The 16,936-nt window shown below is 37.0% G+C and overlaps 1 protein-coding gene across 11 annotated transcripts in view; it reads right to left on the bottom strand.

Moving 5' to 3' along the window:
• The window catches only part of LOC123676071 (far upstream element-binding protein 1), a 30,957-nt gene that overhangs the window by 6,099 nt on the left and 7,922 nt on the right, over positions 1–16,936 (bottom strand). For 6 of the 11 annotated variants that reach the window (XM_045611765.1, XM_045611773.1, XM_045611755.1 and 3 more), the window contains 8 exons: positions 11,660–12,105; positions 10,074–10,241; positions 9,160–9,430; positions 7,705–7,922; positions 6,760–7,011; positions 5,030–5,242; positions 2,999–3,113; positions 235–370 (listed from right to left, as the gene is read on the bottom strand). In XM_045611765.1, the coding sequence (XP_045467721.1) occupies positions 246–370; positions 2,999–3,113; positions 5,030–5,242; positions 6,760–7,011; positions 7,705–7,922; positions 9,160–9,430; positions 10,074–10,241; positions 11,660–12,105 (1,808 nt within the window). In that variant the 3' untranslated portion in view covers positions 235–245. The remainder of the gene's footprint in view (positions 1–234; positions 371–2,998; positions 3,114–5,029; positions 5,243–6,759; positions 7,012–7,704; positions 7,923–9,159; positions 9,431–10,073; positions 10,242–11,659; positions 12,106–16,936) is intronic. The other 5 variants (XM_045611790.1, XM_045611798.1, XM_045611782.1 and 2 more) reach the window with 5 other exon arrangements.

The following is a 16,936-nucleotide window of genomic DNA, read 5'->3' on the forward strand; positions in this document are numbered from 1 at the left end:
CTTGAACCTGAAATCTTAAATGTGCTCCTGTTACCAGAAGAAAAAAAAAACCGATCAGACTTGACAATTTGAATTGGTGTAACAGGATCACATTCAATGCATGAAGAAAACAACGATTGAGGAATAAATAAATAAAATAAAAGACGCTGTAAACTTCAAGATAGCATTCGACATACAAGAAAAAAATAAAAAATGTTGTCGTATATTCAGGCAAAATTGAAAATTTCAACTTACTAGTTTATATCTTAGTTTTCCTGGCTGCCAGGGGGACCTCCAGCGTTTGGTGTTCCATAGCCGTATGACGGGAAACCATATCCGGACTGGGGCATAGTGGCAGGTACACCTTGAGTGGGTTGAGCGCCATAGTAGCCTTAAAAAATAATTTCATGCTATTATTGTCTATTCAATCGCAGAAATGCTGGCGAAGGGTCGGTTGTATATACTGAGCTAAGTTTATTCACCCCCAAAGTTTATTATCAGAAATGAGTTTTTACACAGGTAAGAAAAAAGTTTTCCGATTTGATTTGGTCCGAATTTTTCGAAATAAAAACCAAGGATGCAAGAACCGTTTGCATCTATTGCATCTATTTTAAAAGCATTTGTTAACTTCCATAACAACAGGCCAATTGAAAAGTCCCCGGTCTACCATTGTAAAACCCTTTTCTTCTTGGCAAATTCGATTTTATTATTTCATAGTCAACATAGTTGACTTCGAGGGCGATACAGCGATCTTCCAACTTTTCAATACCATTTTTGTGGTACGGTTTGTCTTTCGCTTCAAAATAGGCCTCAGTTTCGGTGATCTTCATTGGCGCTGAATTTCTTTTCAACAATCATTCTTTTGAAGTTTGGTCCGAATTTTTCGAAATAAAAATCAAGGATGCAAGAACCGTTTGCATCTATTTTAAAAACATTTGTTAACTTCCATAACAACAGGCCAATTGAAAAGTCCCCGGTCTACCATTGTAAAACCCTTTTCTTCTTGGCAAATTCGATTTTATTATTTCATAGTCAACATAGTTGACTTCGAGGGCGATACAGCGATCTTCCAACTTTTCAATACCATTTTTGTGGTACGGTTTGTCTTTCGCTTCAAAATAGGCCTCAGTTTCGGTGATCTTCATTGGCGCTGAATTTCTTTTCAACAATCATTCTTTTGAAGTTTGGTCCGAATTTTTCGAAATAAAAATCAAGGATGCAAGAACCGTTTGCATCTATTTTAAAAGCATTTGTTAACTTCCATAACAACAGGCCAATTGAAAAGTCCCCGGTCTACCATTGTAAAACCCTTTTCTTCTTGGCAAATTCGATTTTATTATTTCATAGTCAACATAGTTGACTTCGAGGGCGATACAGCGATCTTCCAACTTTTCAATACCATTTTTGTGGTACGGTTTGTCTTTCGCTTCAAAATAGGCCTCAGTTTCGGTGATCTTCATTGGCGCTGAATTTCTTTTCAACAATCATTCTTTTGAAGTTTGGTCCGAATTTTTCGAAATAAAAACCAAGGATGCAAGAACCGTTTGCATCTATTGCATCTATTCTGAAAACATTTGTTAACTTCCATAACAACAGGCCAATTGAAAAGTCCCCGGTCTACCATAGTAAAACCCTTTTTTTCTTGGCAAATTCGATTTTAGCCAACATAGTTGACTTCGAGGGCGATACAGCGATCTTCCAACTTTTCAATACCATTTTTGTGGTACGGTTTGTCTTTCGCTTCAAAATAGGCCTCAGTTTCGGTGATCTTCATTGGCGCTGAATTTCTTTTCAACGATCATACTTTTGAAGTTTGAGATCAGGAAAAAGTCGCTGGGAGCCAGATCTGGCGAATACGGTTGATGCAGAAGCAATTCATGCAATTTTGCCATAGTTTTTTCATTGATTTGTGACACGGCGCATTGTCTCGATGGAACAGCACCTTTTTTTCCTCAAATGGAGCCGTTTTCGAACGATTTCATCCTTTAAACGATCCAATAACGCTATATAATAATCGCTGTTGATGGTCTGGTCTTTTTGGAGGTCATCGATGTGCTCATCCCTGAATACTGATATCATAACTTTGCCAGTTGACTGCCGATTGGACTCCAGAAGTTCAGGTTTATTGCACTTAAACAGTTTCAAACACTGCTCAGAATTTTTAACACGTTGTTGCTTTTGATCAATTGTGAGCACCCATTTTGCACACAGCTTTCTCTTGTACAAATATTCGTGAATGACATGATGTACACGTTCAGATGATATCTTCACAATGTCTGCTATCTTGATCAACTTCACTTTATGGTCATTCAAAATTATTTTGTGAACTATTTTGATTTTTTCGCCAGCGACAGCCTCTTTTGGGCGTCCACTACGTTTGCCGTCTTCGGTGCTCATTTCACCACGTTTGAACTTAGCACACCAATCAATGATGGTTGATTTTCCTGGTGCAGATCCCGGAAACTTCATCAAGCCAAGATTTTGCTTCAACTGTATTTTTTACCTTCAAAAAGCAATATTTTATCAGCACACGAAATTCTTCTTTTTTTTCATCTTTTTTCAAATAACAAAAGTAGCTACACTGACAACGCAATATCTCACAAACTAATGGTCTGACTGCTGTCAAATTTTGACACGTATCGTTTGAAGGTTGGTACTAACTAAAAATCATATGGATTTAATACTAGCACCGTCATCTGTGCATCAGACCTGGGACTTTTCGATTGGCCTAATATGATTCCATCAGAAATGAACAAATTCTGAATGCATAATCTGCTTTCACGATTTGTGTTACAATTTATCTCAGTTTTTTTGAACTGAATCAATCTAACCGTTGATAATTTCAATGAATAACCAGTTCAATCCCATACAACCGACCTTGAAGAATTACAAACTCCCGACGATTTTTCCAAGGTAAAAGCAAATCATACCAATGAAGCAAAATAATCGTTGATTGTAATCACCAGTTAAAAAACTAAGGAATAAAAGCAAGCTAATTAAAAAAAAAAAAAAAACGCACCACCGGCAGGTTGATATGCACCATAAGGTTGCTGGGAGTAACTACCTGCAGGAGCCTGTCCTGGCCCCGGAGCAGTCGGATTCTGGCCTATGGGTCCCGTATTCTGGAAAAAAAGCTGCATATCAGGCAAGTTTTTACAGTTCAGTCAACATAAGTGTAATTTCAAACAAACATTCAACAAATAAGACATGTTATGGATCGTTTACTAACACATGTTTGAAATAATAAATACATAAATAAAACAGAAATTTTGTAGGTAATAAAGTAGAATTATTTCCTATACTTTCAAACTACATTCTAGTTCTTCAAGTATATTTTTAAACATTAAGAACAGTAAGAATATTTTACCAAAAAAGACATATTATGGATCATTTACTAACACATGAATATTAGGAATTGAATTAGAAATAAAAGTAAAGAAACGACTTTAAGAAGTTATTAAGTGAAATCAATTCATTTTATTTTTAGACAACACAACATATTTTAAAGTACTGTGTTAATTGGAAAACATGCTCATAGCATTACAAAATAAAACTTGCAAAGATAAGTTTTCATGAAATTTTCATATCTGCAACAGTTTTGTATAATGTTATGCTAGTATCTATTTTTATTTGGAATAATCATGCCTTCGATTCTATCTAAAATGCAAATTGAGTGGGATGTGCGGAAAATATCTGACACCAGCAAATTAACTAGTAGAAATTCATTGATGAATCAGTGGCGTAGCAATCATAGAACTAGAGGCCCCCCCGCATCCAGATAATTTTTGTGGGTTTATTATTTTTATATAGTCCATAGGGTGAACAAGGTCTTGTTTATATTCAGAGGGAACAATCACGTTTAAAATTTTGATCCAAGAAAATAGTATAAAAAAATAGCTTTCTAGCCGCTTTATCAAGAGAAAATATGGCTTTGCTGAAAGAGTTAACCAAGTAGCTCAATCAATGAAATGTCACTTTGACATGTTACATAGAAATTGGCGAACATAGATTCATAAAAACTAAGAAGTCTTGAGATGCATAGTGTGTGTATTGATTCGATTTTGTTTCAGACTTTTTGAGAGACCCACCTGTTGCTTTGGTGTTCTGCTTCACCAGAGTTCTGTAAGGTGGCGTTTTTCAGAAATTTTCGAATTCCCGCTATCTGCCTGGTGCCGTTAAAAAATGAAATACTGATTTTAGGACTTTACAAACTTTCACAATAAATTACAATTCAGTTCCTATCGAATTTTTAACGAAATGAATGGAATATAATAATGACGAATTATAGAAGATTGTTACCAGCATAGAATATAAAATATTATTGTTTTATACTTAAAGGTCGCGAGAGCCGAGAATCGAGAGAAATGTTAAACATAATCCCTCGAAATCAAGTAGGTATAAATCTGAAAAATCTCCCGTTTTGTCTGAAAGTTTTAGAGGTATAAGTAGACACACCAGGTTTTCTGTGCATGTTATCTAAAAGCATATTTTTCAGTTTGACATACAACACATAAGTGGAGTGAAAAACATTTCAATAGAAACTACCTTTTTAGTAATATACAATTTTTAAAATTATAACGTTCCATTATCAAATGAGAATTTAGCTCCAAACCGCATAACCAAATGAAATGGAGGCCACCACATCAAGTGTTAAATATACTAAGGCGACACCTTCTGCGAACATTCGTTCACAATGTTTCGATTTATTCAATCGACTACTATATAGTGTATTTGCTTCAGCTATGGCATTGCCGTCATACCTAGTGATGGGTGAATTTTTTTTCGTTATAAGTTCCTTTTAGAACCACCAAATTTTCAAAAGCGTGTGTATATCCACAGTCTGGCAACGATGCTAGAAAACGTTTTAATAGGTCATGGCTCTGCTAAAATGATTGGACCGTACCGAATGAACTTTCTGGAATTTCAACAGCTCGTATAGGGTCCCCATTGCGTTACCGAGCTACGTCACTGATGAGGTTAGGTTAATCCTATCAACCGATCAAAACCGATGTGTGTGTCAGTAGAACCCAAAATAGTCTCTCTCTCTCACCTTATTTTTCATCTGGGCCTCAATGGCCTCAGCCTCCTTCAGTTTCCCTATACTACGATAATACTCTGCCCACTGTGCACTATAATCGGGTTGGCCATTGGCGGCGGAGGCGGCAGCCACTGGGGCCGCAGCTGGCACGGACGGAGCTACCGTAGGAACAGGCGCGGCTTGTCCAACGGCTGCGGGCTGGCCCGTTGCTGCCTTGTTTTTGGCCTGGAGAAAGTCAAGATGATATTCAACATGCACAGTTCACTCTACTACAAGCCACACTACGGGGTTACTTCCAATAGCAGCGGTCAGTTCTGCGACCTTGAGAGATATCGACTGATGGACGTTGCTAGATTCCACATCAGATGACACAGTATCCTAGATACAGTCCCTGGCCAAATTATTAGAACCATCGGATGGATCGGATTCCATTGTCCATTGAACGGAGAGAAAGAAAGCGCTGTGCCGAGATTCGTTTGTGCTGTCCCAAAAGCCATTCGGCTTGTTTTCGGTCGAGTTTAGTGGGGTGCTCATTCAACGTCTTTGTTTTTACAAAATATAAGTAAAAAATGTGAAAGGAAGTCAACTATGTGACCGTAACGATAAAGTTAAGCATTTCTACCAAGAAGTCGAATATTTCCAGTTTTCATTATTTGGAACATACTACCAGGAAGGAAATTGTCATCCTTTACTATACAGGGTTAGAACTATTCAGATGGGCACTACAGGGATATCGAAAACCGTTAGAGATACAGGGTGGATTAAATTACAAAAAAGTTGCGTTTTAGGGTTTAGTGTGTTGCTGTTGACAGATATCTCCAATGGTGCGAGATTTTCTTTTTTTCTGTATAACTCATTTTTTTCTGAAGATAACTTCAATAAATTCGGTTTGTAATCATCCAAATTAGAGATTCTACTGGTATCGCCAGATTTTTTCAGTTTTCCATTGTTTCAGATACGCGATAGTCAATTTTTTTTTCTTATGGACGCCATATTGGTTTTCCTTATGAGGTGATAAAGAAAAAAATTACGAATTCAACAATGTATCACACTTTAAAAAAATATCGAGTCTAGGTACAAAAATTTGAAGAGTTGTTATGTGAAATCATCACTTGACTATCGCGTCTCTGAAGCAATGGAGAACAGAAAAAATCTGATGAAACTATTAGTATCTCTATATTGGATAATAACTATAAGCCAAATTTCGTGAAGTTCGTGAATGAGTTATACAGAAAAAATCTCGATTTTGAATATCCCTGTAGTGGCCCTCTGAATAGTTCTAACCCGGTATATTGTAATGATGAGAAATTTGTAAAAACATTAAGATCAAGTCGAAAAATATCGTTTTCAACTATTGGAAAAAAAAAACGCAATGTTCTAATAATTTGGTCAGGCAATTTATGTAAACCAAAAAGAACAGAACAAAAGGATAAAATAAATCATAATGAAAACAAAACAAACACGTATTAGTAAAAGATTCAAAATACATCAATTCGTAAATGTTCGTTAAACAAGATTACGTTTCTAGCACAACAACCATCGATCTGTATGTACACTATAAACATAACCAGACCATTCGAGTATGCAAAATACACCAGAAATTTAGTACTTTTTTCCCATGTCCAAGTGCCAATTCATTCGATCCGAAAAGAATTCAGAAACTGAACGCCTCTATTGGAAGTCAAAACTGTTCAACTACTGGGCATGTTTATAATCTACAAGCGACTCTCTATCGGGCTTACCTGTTGTTCAATCATCTCAGCCTCTCGGTGCATGCCAAGCGACCTATAGTACTCGGCCCACTGCATGGAGTAGTCAGCCTGGCCAGTGCCAGGGTTCATCTGTGGATTTGCCCCGACTCCTTGATCAGGGGTTTGGGCGGAAGGGTTGCCCCACTGTTGAGAGGGAGGCTGTTGCGGTGCTTGCTGTTGTTGGTAGGCGGGCATGCCCCAACCTTGGGGATTGTAACCTTGCGGTGCCATACCTGGGTAAGCCTAAGGAGGTGAAGATCGGAGCGTTAGAATTGATGGAAAAATCCAAACTATTTTTGAAGGGATCAGTCGAATTTGTCAACAGTTCTCGGTCCTATATTGCTCTTTCATCACCAAATGATTTTCAGCAAGTTTCAGAGTTTTTTTATTACAGTTATTGTCATGATTAAATCGTCTGTTGAATTCAAATTAAATAATAATTATTGGCAAGATAATGTCCATGAGTTACATTCAAACTATTTTAAGACAACTGGCCTCCGAGATCTTGTGATTTAACACCTCCAGACTTTTATTTGGGTATCGTGAAAGATGAGGTGTATGCCGATGCTCCACAGCCGATTCGAGAACTTAAAAATGGAATTCGTGTCATAGAAGACACAGACGTAAATCTGCGACTCGGTTGTTGAAATTTTCATGAAAAGGACAATAAGTTGAATTGTAATGTATGACAGTGAAAATATTTTAGTCTATGAATGAGTCGCAAAAAAATACTAAATTTCAACAACGAAAAAAAATCGGTAATTTTTTATCCTATATCAAAGAGCATATCCAAACTTCAAGGACCCCATTTCAAAGTTGGAAACAATCTAAATATTCGCTTGATGAAATTATAATAGGATGAATAATTCCGGAGAAAATTATCTCAACAAAATGAAAATTTTAAACAAAATATTCAATGTTGTTTCAATTCCTTACCGTAGGCATACTGTTTGTCATAGAAGGCGGACCTCCAGAATTAATAAAAGTAATGGGCATTTGTATTTTTTCCTGTATGATCCTCTTGGCCATCTCGATGGCGTCGGGATCACCACGGATGATGAATGTTTTCTCTGTGGCGTTGGGGTTTTGGTTTCTTCTATCCAATTCGCAATGTGCTCCTGATTGAGCGTTGAGCTGCTTGATAGTCTCACCACCTGAAAATTAGAACAGAATAAGGCTACATCCACATTATGAGAACTGTGGGGGGGGCGGGGCGTGTCATTTGAACCCAGTCAAATGACACGCCTACCCATGTTGGGCGTTACTTTGAAGAGTATCTATACTCACGATTCAAGGATAGTATTCTCGAGCTAAGAATAGTATGATAACCGATTTTCTTATTAAATATATTGTAAATAACAGGTGTTTTTTTCGAGGTATATAACTTATATAAGTTGGCATTACTGTTCAAAATGGCGACCGATTTAACAGCTGTCAAGTGATTTAATCTCAGTTTGGTTTGGCAATTCATCGTGAATAGACTCACGCCTGAACAGCGCTTGCAAATAGTGCAATTTTATTTCGAAAATAATGGTTCTGTGCGGAATACGTATCGCGCACTACGTCCATTTTATTTTGTTTAGGGATGAAGCGCACTTCTGGTCGAATGGCTACGTCAACAAACAAAACTGCCGCATTTGGAGTGAAGCTAATCCTCAAGTGTATGTCGAAACACCGTTACATCCAGAAAAAAATTTTGATGCGCTTTATGGGCTGGTGGAATCATTGGTCCGTACTTTTTCAAAAACGATGATGGCCAGAACGTTACAGTGATATACAGGTGATCTGTATAGAGCCATGATTACTAACTTTTTCATTCCTGAATTGAACAACCATGATGTACAGGAGCTGTGGTTCCAACAAGACGGCGCAACATGTCACACAGCTAGTGCCACAATCGATTTATTGAAAGACACGTTTGGTGACCGCCTAATTTTACGTTTTGGACCTGTGAATTGGCCTCCAAGATCTTGTGATTTAACACCGCTAGACTACTTTCTGTGGGGCTATGTAAAGTCATTGGTCTATGCGGATAAGCCACAAACCCTTGACCATTTGGAAGACAACATTCGCCGTGTTATTGCCGATATACGGCCACAAATGTTGGAGAAAAGTCATAGAAAATTGGACGTCCAGATTGGACCACATCCGAGCCAGCCGTGGCGGTCATATGCCAGAAATAACATTCAAAATGTAATGCCACAAGATTATCTTGCGGATAAATAAAATTCATGTCAATCGAATACTCCATCGTTGTTTTATTGCAATTTAAAGTTTATAGCTCTAACAAAAAACACCCTTTATATTTTATCTTTCAAAAACAATAAAAATGTGAAAATAGAACGACGCAGCTCAAGACTCTCTCCACTTTACTTTTCAAATAACACTTACCCCTTCCAATGATGACGCCACATTTATTGGCCGGTACGTTGAAGCTGACCTCGGCTCCGCCCTGATTCTGGTTGTTACGCCTATCTTCCCAACCGCCGCCGCCGTAGTCACCGCCTCCGCCGTTCCTACCGCCACCACCACCTCTGTTGTCGAAGCCACCTTCGCGGCCGCCTCTACCACCGCCGCCACGTCTACCGGCCCCAGGTCCTCCCGGACCTTCTGTGTCTCGTCTTTGCACGCTTTCGATCAATTCCTCGATCCTTTGTCTTGCCTGAAATTATCGGTCGGTTAGTAGGGAAATTCTAAATTCGATAATACGCTCTATTAGTGATGACGTCACACACCGCCATTTCAGTTCTCCTGTCAGTGTTCGGAATCCAAACAAACAAATTGTCATTCAAATTAGTACGTTGTCCTTAAAGAAATTGGCTTATTTTGATAAATAAGGTTATTTAAGGAACGATTTTACTATTAATTGATAGACAAAAGGTACGAGATTAATGCCAGTAAGTTCGAACTTGAAGTTCAACTAATAAACACGGATTTTTACAAAATCTGGGGAATGATACAGGATTCAAACTTACTGGTATCAACCTCGTTCCTTCTGTCTATCAATTAATATTGAAATCGTTCCTCAAATACTCCTATTTATGAAAATAAGCCAATTCCTTCAACGACACCGTACTAATTTGAATGACAATTTATTTGTTTGGATTCAGAACACTGACAGAAGAACCAAAAATGGCGATGTGTGACGTCACACTAATAGAGCGTATAGTCCTATACGATTTCATGTTTATGGATTGGTACCCCTGAAAATCTGTCATCAAGTGTGCTTTTATGCATCATCGCATAATAGGTTGAATGACTACAATTTTTCCTATCTAGGTTTGAAAAAGTTTATTTTTCCTTACCTGCTCGACCTGTTTAGGGTTTCCTTGTAAGAAGCAACTTCTTTCTCCCGGTCCTTCTTCTCTCGCTTGCTGGAACTGTACGCGAGCTCCGGTTTCAGCTTGTATTTTTTTTATCATGTCCCCTCCTTTGCCAATTACTACTCCAACAGCGGCTCTTGGCACCAAAACCTGCAACGCAATAATCAATCGTTAAGATAACAGATTAATCAAATTATATTGTACTAGGAATTCGTAGGAAAATCGATATTGTACAAAAATATCATCCGCACCAATTCTATTAACTACCCAAGAAAGTAAGGATCAGTTATTTTGCTAGTTAGAGAGTTTTCACTCTCAATTTCTGAAGGAAGCTTGAAAAATTCGAATAAAATTCTCCTACGCAATAATTGCAATAATTTTCAGGTTGAAAAGATGTTTCCAATGAAAAACGAACATTAACACTATGAATTAATTAACTCTTTTGACGTTTTGGAGTCTAAATGAACCTTCTTCATCAGACAAACACTTTAAATATTCAGAATTTGTCAACCTGTATAATTCGAATTACGCCTATGTCGAATAATAAAGGGTGTTTTTTTTTTCGAGGTATATAACTTATATAAGTTGACATTACTGTTCAAGATGGCGACCGATTTAACAGCTGTCAAATGATTTATTCTCAGTTTGGTTTGACAATTCATCTTGAATAGACTCACGCCTGAACAACGCTTGCAAATTTATTTCGAAAATAATGGTTCTGTGCGGAATACGTATCGCGCACTACGTCCATTTTATTTTGTTTAGCGATGAAGCGCACTTCTGGTTGAATGGCTACGTCAACAAACAAAACTGCCGCATTTGGAGTGAAGCTAATCCTCAAGTGTATGTCGAAACACAGTTACATCCAGAAAAAAATTTTGGTGCGCTTTATGGGCTGGTGGAATCATTGGTCCTTACTTCTTCAAAAACGATGATGGCCAGAACGTTACAGTCAATGGTGATCGGTATAGAGCCATGATTACTAACTTTTTTATTCCTGAATTGAACAACCATGATGTCCAGGAGCTGTGTTTCCAACAAGACGGCGCAATATGTCACACAGCTCGTGCCACAATCGATTTATTGAAAGACACGTTTGGTGACCGCCTAATTTCACGTTTTGGACCTGTGAATTGGCCTCCAAGATCTTGTGATTTAACACCGCTAGACTACTTTCTGTGGGGCTATGTAAAGTCATTGGTCTATGCGGATAAGCCACAAACCTTGACCATTTGGAAGACAACATTCGCCGTGTTATTGCCGATATACGGCCACAAATGTTGGAAAAAGTCATCGAAAATTGTAGGTCCAGATTGGAGTACATCCAAGCCAGCCGTGGCGGTCATATACCAGAAATCATATTTAAAATGTAATGCCACAAGATTATCTTGCGGATAAATAAAATCATGTCAATCGAATAATCCATCGTTGTTTTATTGCAATTCAAAGTTCTATAGCGCTAAAAAAAAAACACCCTTTAAAACTTGCGTCTGTATGATGGGAATCACCACCATAGTGTAATAGTCTTTATGAGAAGTTTACAAGAGTTCAACTACAATTCGACTTACCTCAAAACCTTGACCGCCCCCGCCTCTGGGACCGCCGCCACCTCCGTAACCTCCGTCGTTGTAGTTGCCGCCATCGTCGTTGTTCCTACGACCGCCGCCCCTGAAGCTTTGCATCTCCTTCTCGGCTATCAGGTCGTAGATCAACTGTTTGGCGTATTCGACCTTCTGCGGGTCGCCGCTGATGCGCAACGGTTTCTCCTGTTCCTGGTTAGGACCGTCCTGTATGACGACCATCTTGGCGCCGCTCTTCTCCTGCAGCTGCTTGATGGTCTCGCCGCCCTTGCCTATGATGAGGCCGACCTTGGGTCCGGGAATCATTATCTCGATAAAATTACGACCTCCCGGCCCACCTCCGCCGCCGCCCATGCCCGGTCCGCCCATTCCTGGACCGCCGCCCATGCCTCCCGGAGGGCCGTGGCCACCGCCGCCCATGCTATTGTTCATTCCTGGAATAGAGAAAAAAATGCGTTAGCTCGGTTAGTTTTTGGTTATAGGTTAGATGCGGTGGAAGAGTACATACCGTTTAATAACGGGTATTTTTTTTTCGAGGTATATAACTTTAAGTTGGCATTACTGTTCAAGATGGCGACCGATTTAACAGCTGTCAAGTGATTTATTCTCAGTTTGGTTTGGCAATTCATCATGAATAGACTCACGCCTGAACAGCGCTTGCAAATAGTGCAATTTTATTTCGAAAAATAAAAGTTCTGTGCGGAATACGTATCGCGCACTACGTCCATTTTATTTTGTTTAGCGATGAAGCGCACTTCTGGTTGAATGGCTACGTCAACAAACAAAACTGCCGCATTTGGAGTGAAGCTAATCCTCAAGTGTATGTCGAAACTCCGTTACATCCAGAAAACTGACTGTTTGGTGCGCTTTATGGGCTGGTGGAATCATTGGTCCTTACTTCTTCAAAAACGATGATGGCCAGAACGTTACAGTCAATGGTGATCTGTATAGAGCCATGATTACTAACTTTTTCATTCCTGAATTGAACAACCATGATGTCCAGGAGCTGTGGTTCCAACAAGAAGGCGAAACATGTCACACAGCTCGTGCCACAATCGATTTATTGAAAGACACGTTTGGTGACCGCCTAATTTCACGTTTTGGACCTGTGAATTGGCCTCCAAGATTTTGTGATTTAACACCGCTAGACTACTTTCTGTGGGGCTATGGTAAGTCATTGGTCTATGCGAATAAGCCACAAACCCTTTGGAAGATAACATTCGCCGTGTTATTGCCGATATACGGCCACAAATGTTGGAAAAAGTCATCGAAAATTGGACGTCCAGATTGGACTACATCTGAGTCAGCCGTGACGGTCATATGCCAGAAATCATATTTAAAATGTAATGCCAGAAGATTATCTTGCGGATAAATAAAATTAATGTCAATCGAATAATCCATCGTTGTTTTATTGCAATTTAAAGTTCTATAGCTCTAAAAAAAACACCCTTTACGTAGGATGTACACCAAATCTATAGACTGGATTATATTAGTATTCATATAGTCTAATTACACTTTGTATAAAAGGGGCTTAACATCTTTGTTTGAATTCGTTGTTGAAGTTAATTTTGAGAAGAAAATGAAGACCAATAAAGATCTTGGTTAGTTTTCAGATAGACATATTTAGTATATAATAGTATTTCTTTATTATATATTCTTTTGAAGCCATATTTTTAGAAGAGTGTAAGTAGATAAGAACAATCGCCTCACTGATTGGATACTATGAAAACTGTAGGCCAAAAGTTTGTAGCTTAGATATGAAAAATCTAAAGCAAGTGGGATTTTCTTTATATATTGTAGATTCTTCTGAAGCCATATTTTTGAAAGAGTACGAGTAGAAGAGAAAAATAGCCCTACCGATTGGATACTATAAAAACTGTAGGGCAAAAATTGGCAGCTTAAAAATGAAAAATCTAGAGCAGGTGTGGGATGCGATCTCAAGAAGAATGCAGCTCAAATACAAATGAATGTTCATCCGTTAATTGTGAATATAGATAGAGAATATTTTACAGGAAGTTGTTGTTTTTTTATCAACAGAAAATCTGTTTTAAACATAGAACAACTTCAGATTATGAATTTTCTTTACTATCCCGGACCTCTGCTGAAGCAAACCTAATATATGGATAAACATCCTGCAAATAATATTTCACTCAGAGTTACTTTCCCGTTTGCATAAAAAAACTTTTAAGGGTGAGAGGCGAAAGTTTAGAGGTTAGGTTACAACCGATTCACAGCCAAACAAGCAGTTGTATGGATTAAAAAATGCATCCAAGCGACTTAATTTGTTCTGTTAGATTTATATTGAATTGACAACATACTGGCATCTTCGTCAACATACCATATTAAGAAAGTACAGTTGTGTAATAAGCTATTTGACTCCCCAATGTTTATTTAGCAAAAGAAGATATTTTCAATTGAATATATCATTATTTCCAATATATTATAATTCAAATGAAATATTTCATAAAAATTAGCATTAAAAAAATAAAATCCAAAATGTTATTAAACGTGACGTTGTTAAGTTTTCAATAACGTTTTTAAAGGCTCTCGAAATATAAATAACATAAATCATTAATACTTTATTAAAAAAAACTAAACGCAAATAAACAAAAATATAAATGTTCAAATTCAAATTGACGTAACCTAAGTTCGCAAAATCCAGTTATATATCTTCACGTAATAATAGCTTTGAATGATTCGATTTTTTTCTTGAATAATTAACAATTTTGTTTGATTGAATTGATGTTTATCGTTCTTAACAGTGTAATCCAAGTGTCAATTAATTGAACAAATCTTTTTCCAATATAGCAAGTTTAATACGGAGCCAATAATTCACATTTCAAGTTTCTTTTGAAAAATACACGAAAAATCGTCTTGATTATAAGTATACAAAATTCTAATATAAAAGTAACGCATCAAATAGGTGGTCTTATCGCAAAATGAAACGAATCTCCTCCAAATAATCAAGTCGATAGTTGACAGAATGTTGGTAAACATCAAAATCAACTGACAAAAAAAGATTACCAGAAAAATTCTTCTTGTGTCATATTTCGAAAAAGGAAGAAAAATTTTCATTCAGAAAACTAGATTCCTATTATAATTACACCGAAGAAATAATAATGACGAAAATCTGTTAAAGTTGGCAAAGCGAACACATACATAAATAAGGTTTTAGTTGTTAATCCTAAAATACAAGAAGTACTATCGAGACCACAAATAAATCATTCAAATTTGAGCAAGCTATCATTCATAAATATTGGATAATCATTTCAATAATAGCATAAAGTTGCAATGATCTTTCATAAATTTGAAGCATGTACTCGATCCTAACCTCAAAAAACATTGATAAACAAAGACGTAACAGAAATACTCAATCTCGTACCAATCTGAGTCAACTACTCACCCCCTAAAAAGTATTTTAAAAGTTCGTTAGCCGTCATGTGAGAAAAAAAGTTGTCGTCAATATTCATGATTGAAATAAAAATAAATAAACTTCGTCAATACTCTGTAATCTTAAACTGTCCTCACCAACAACTGTACTGCGAAATATGCCCATCCACTATCTGTCAACTTTTTTATCAAACTTTTTTTTTCACTCGGAAATCAGGAACAGATGATTCTATACAAATGCTACGAGGGTTATTCAACTTTATACTGGAAGCGGAAGAACTGAAAGCATAATATCACCGCTGGTGTTATTCACTGCAATGGACCCAAAATGAATCACGTCGAGGACATCATCGTTTTGAAATTGAAAGATGGAGTAAGATAAATAGAAGACGATAAGAATGCCGTCATTTCTATGACACTGGCCATTATCAGGTGAATATTATGGAATTGGGATTGATAAGGGTGTTCCAGAATAGAGATTATATAAAGAATACACTGTTGCTACGAAAATATTTTCTATTTTTTTAAATGAACGCGTTCGATATGAAGAATATTTTATATTCATCAATAATCAAAATCTTTACTTTTATTTAATTCTAGTAGTGAACCTTGTGAATTGAACCCCCTTCCTTGAATAATGTTAATGGCAATAAAGAATTAGGCAGAGAAGAACCAAATACTGATAAGGTGAAAACGAACAGATGAAAAAATATAAAAATTGCATAATACATGATCTATCAAGACCACAACTGAATCAAGAAGATGTCGAAATTTTTTCCTCTTTCAGTACTAAAAATTTTGTACAAAGCAATATAGTTTGAAAAATATATCCAAGTTGTATTGGGAAATAATCATAAAAATCGAGCTTGAAGAGATTGTCGAAATTCTTGTTGTCGCCAAGTTGGTACAGTTTTCCTGTATCATCACGCGGACTTTTTTGTTTACAATAATCAATTTTTTTCTGTGAGATCTTGGATATTTATAATTAAACGGAACTGATCAACGCGATGACAAATTTCATGAATGAACAAAACCTCAACAGATATGACTGACCGATTCTCTCTCTTCTAAAATCCAAATTACCGCTTCTATGTAACTTATTTGAACAATAAAAAACGTAAAAAGAGAATTCAACGTGGGTACAAAAGTCAATTCCAGAAATACGATTGAACATGATAATGGCTCAATAGGCATTGAAAAACAAAAATATTTTTCACCTAGAAAAGTGACAAAGAAGACAGAACTAACGAAAATATTGATGGCAGCAGTATGAAGACTATTAAAAATAGTTAATAGGTTAAAAATCTATTGTTATCATTAGAAAAAAATTGATAAGACCAATTTAAAATATTTGTGAATTTCCATTTCTTAATTCCACAAATTATAATTGAACACAGAAGCTTCTTCAGATTTTACATTTCCAATAAAAAAGTCTAAATCTTTAATGCTTAAGAGTCTGTTTACACCACACTGCTTGGGTAGCAGAGGGGTCGCGACGTGCAGGGGCTAGAGCGGGTGGGCGTTGACTATTGTGGTGAATATATCGTGAACGTATTAGCCCCTCAGCCCAGAGAGAATGAATTTGTAACGCATTGGGATGATCTCGTTTCTTTCTCGTGTTCTACTAGTGCGTGTCGGAATTTGCGGCCGCATTTTTGACATTTTGATGAAATGAAATGATTGTCAAAAGGTCACCTATGATTATGGTTGTAAAGACGGTTTCTTTATAATAAGAGCTAAGAGTTGAGAAATACGAACTCTTTTTTAGGTTTCGAGAAAGACTCTCTACTTTCCATAATTACTTGATATCGAATTGAGAATCCAAATACGCTTTGATATACCATTATCCTCATTTCTTGAATTGTAAAAATCCTT

The sequence above is a fragment of the Harmonia axyridis genome, chromosome 1, assembly GCF_914767665.1.
Source record: "Harmonia axyridis chromosome 1, icHarAxyr1.1, whole genome shotgun sequence".
NCBI lineage: Eukaryota > Metazoa > Arthropoda > Insecta > Coleoptera > Coccinellidae > Harmonia > Harmonia axyridis.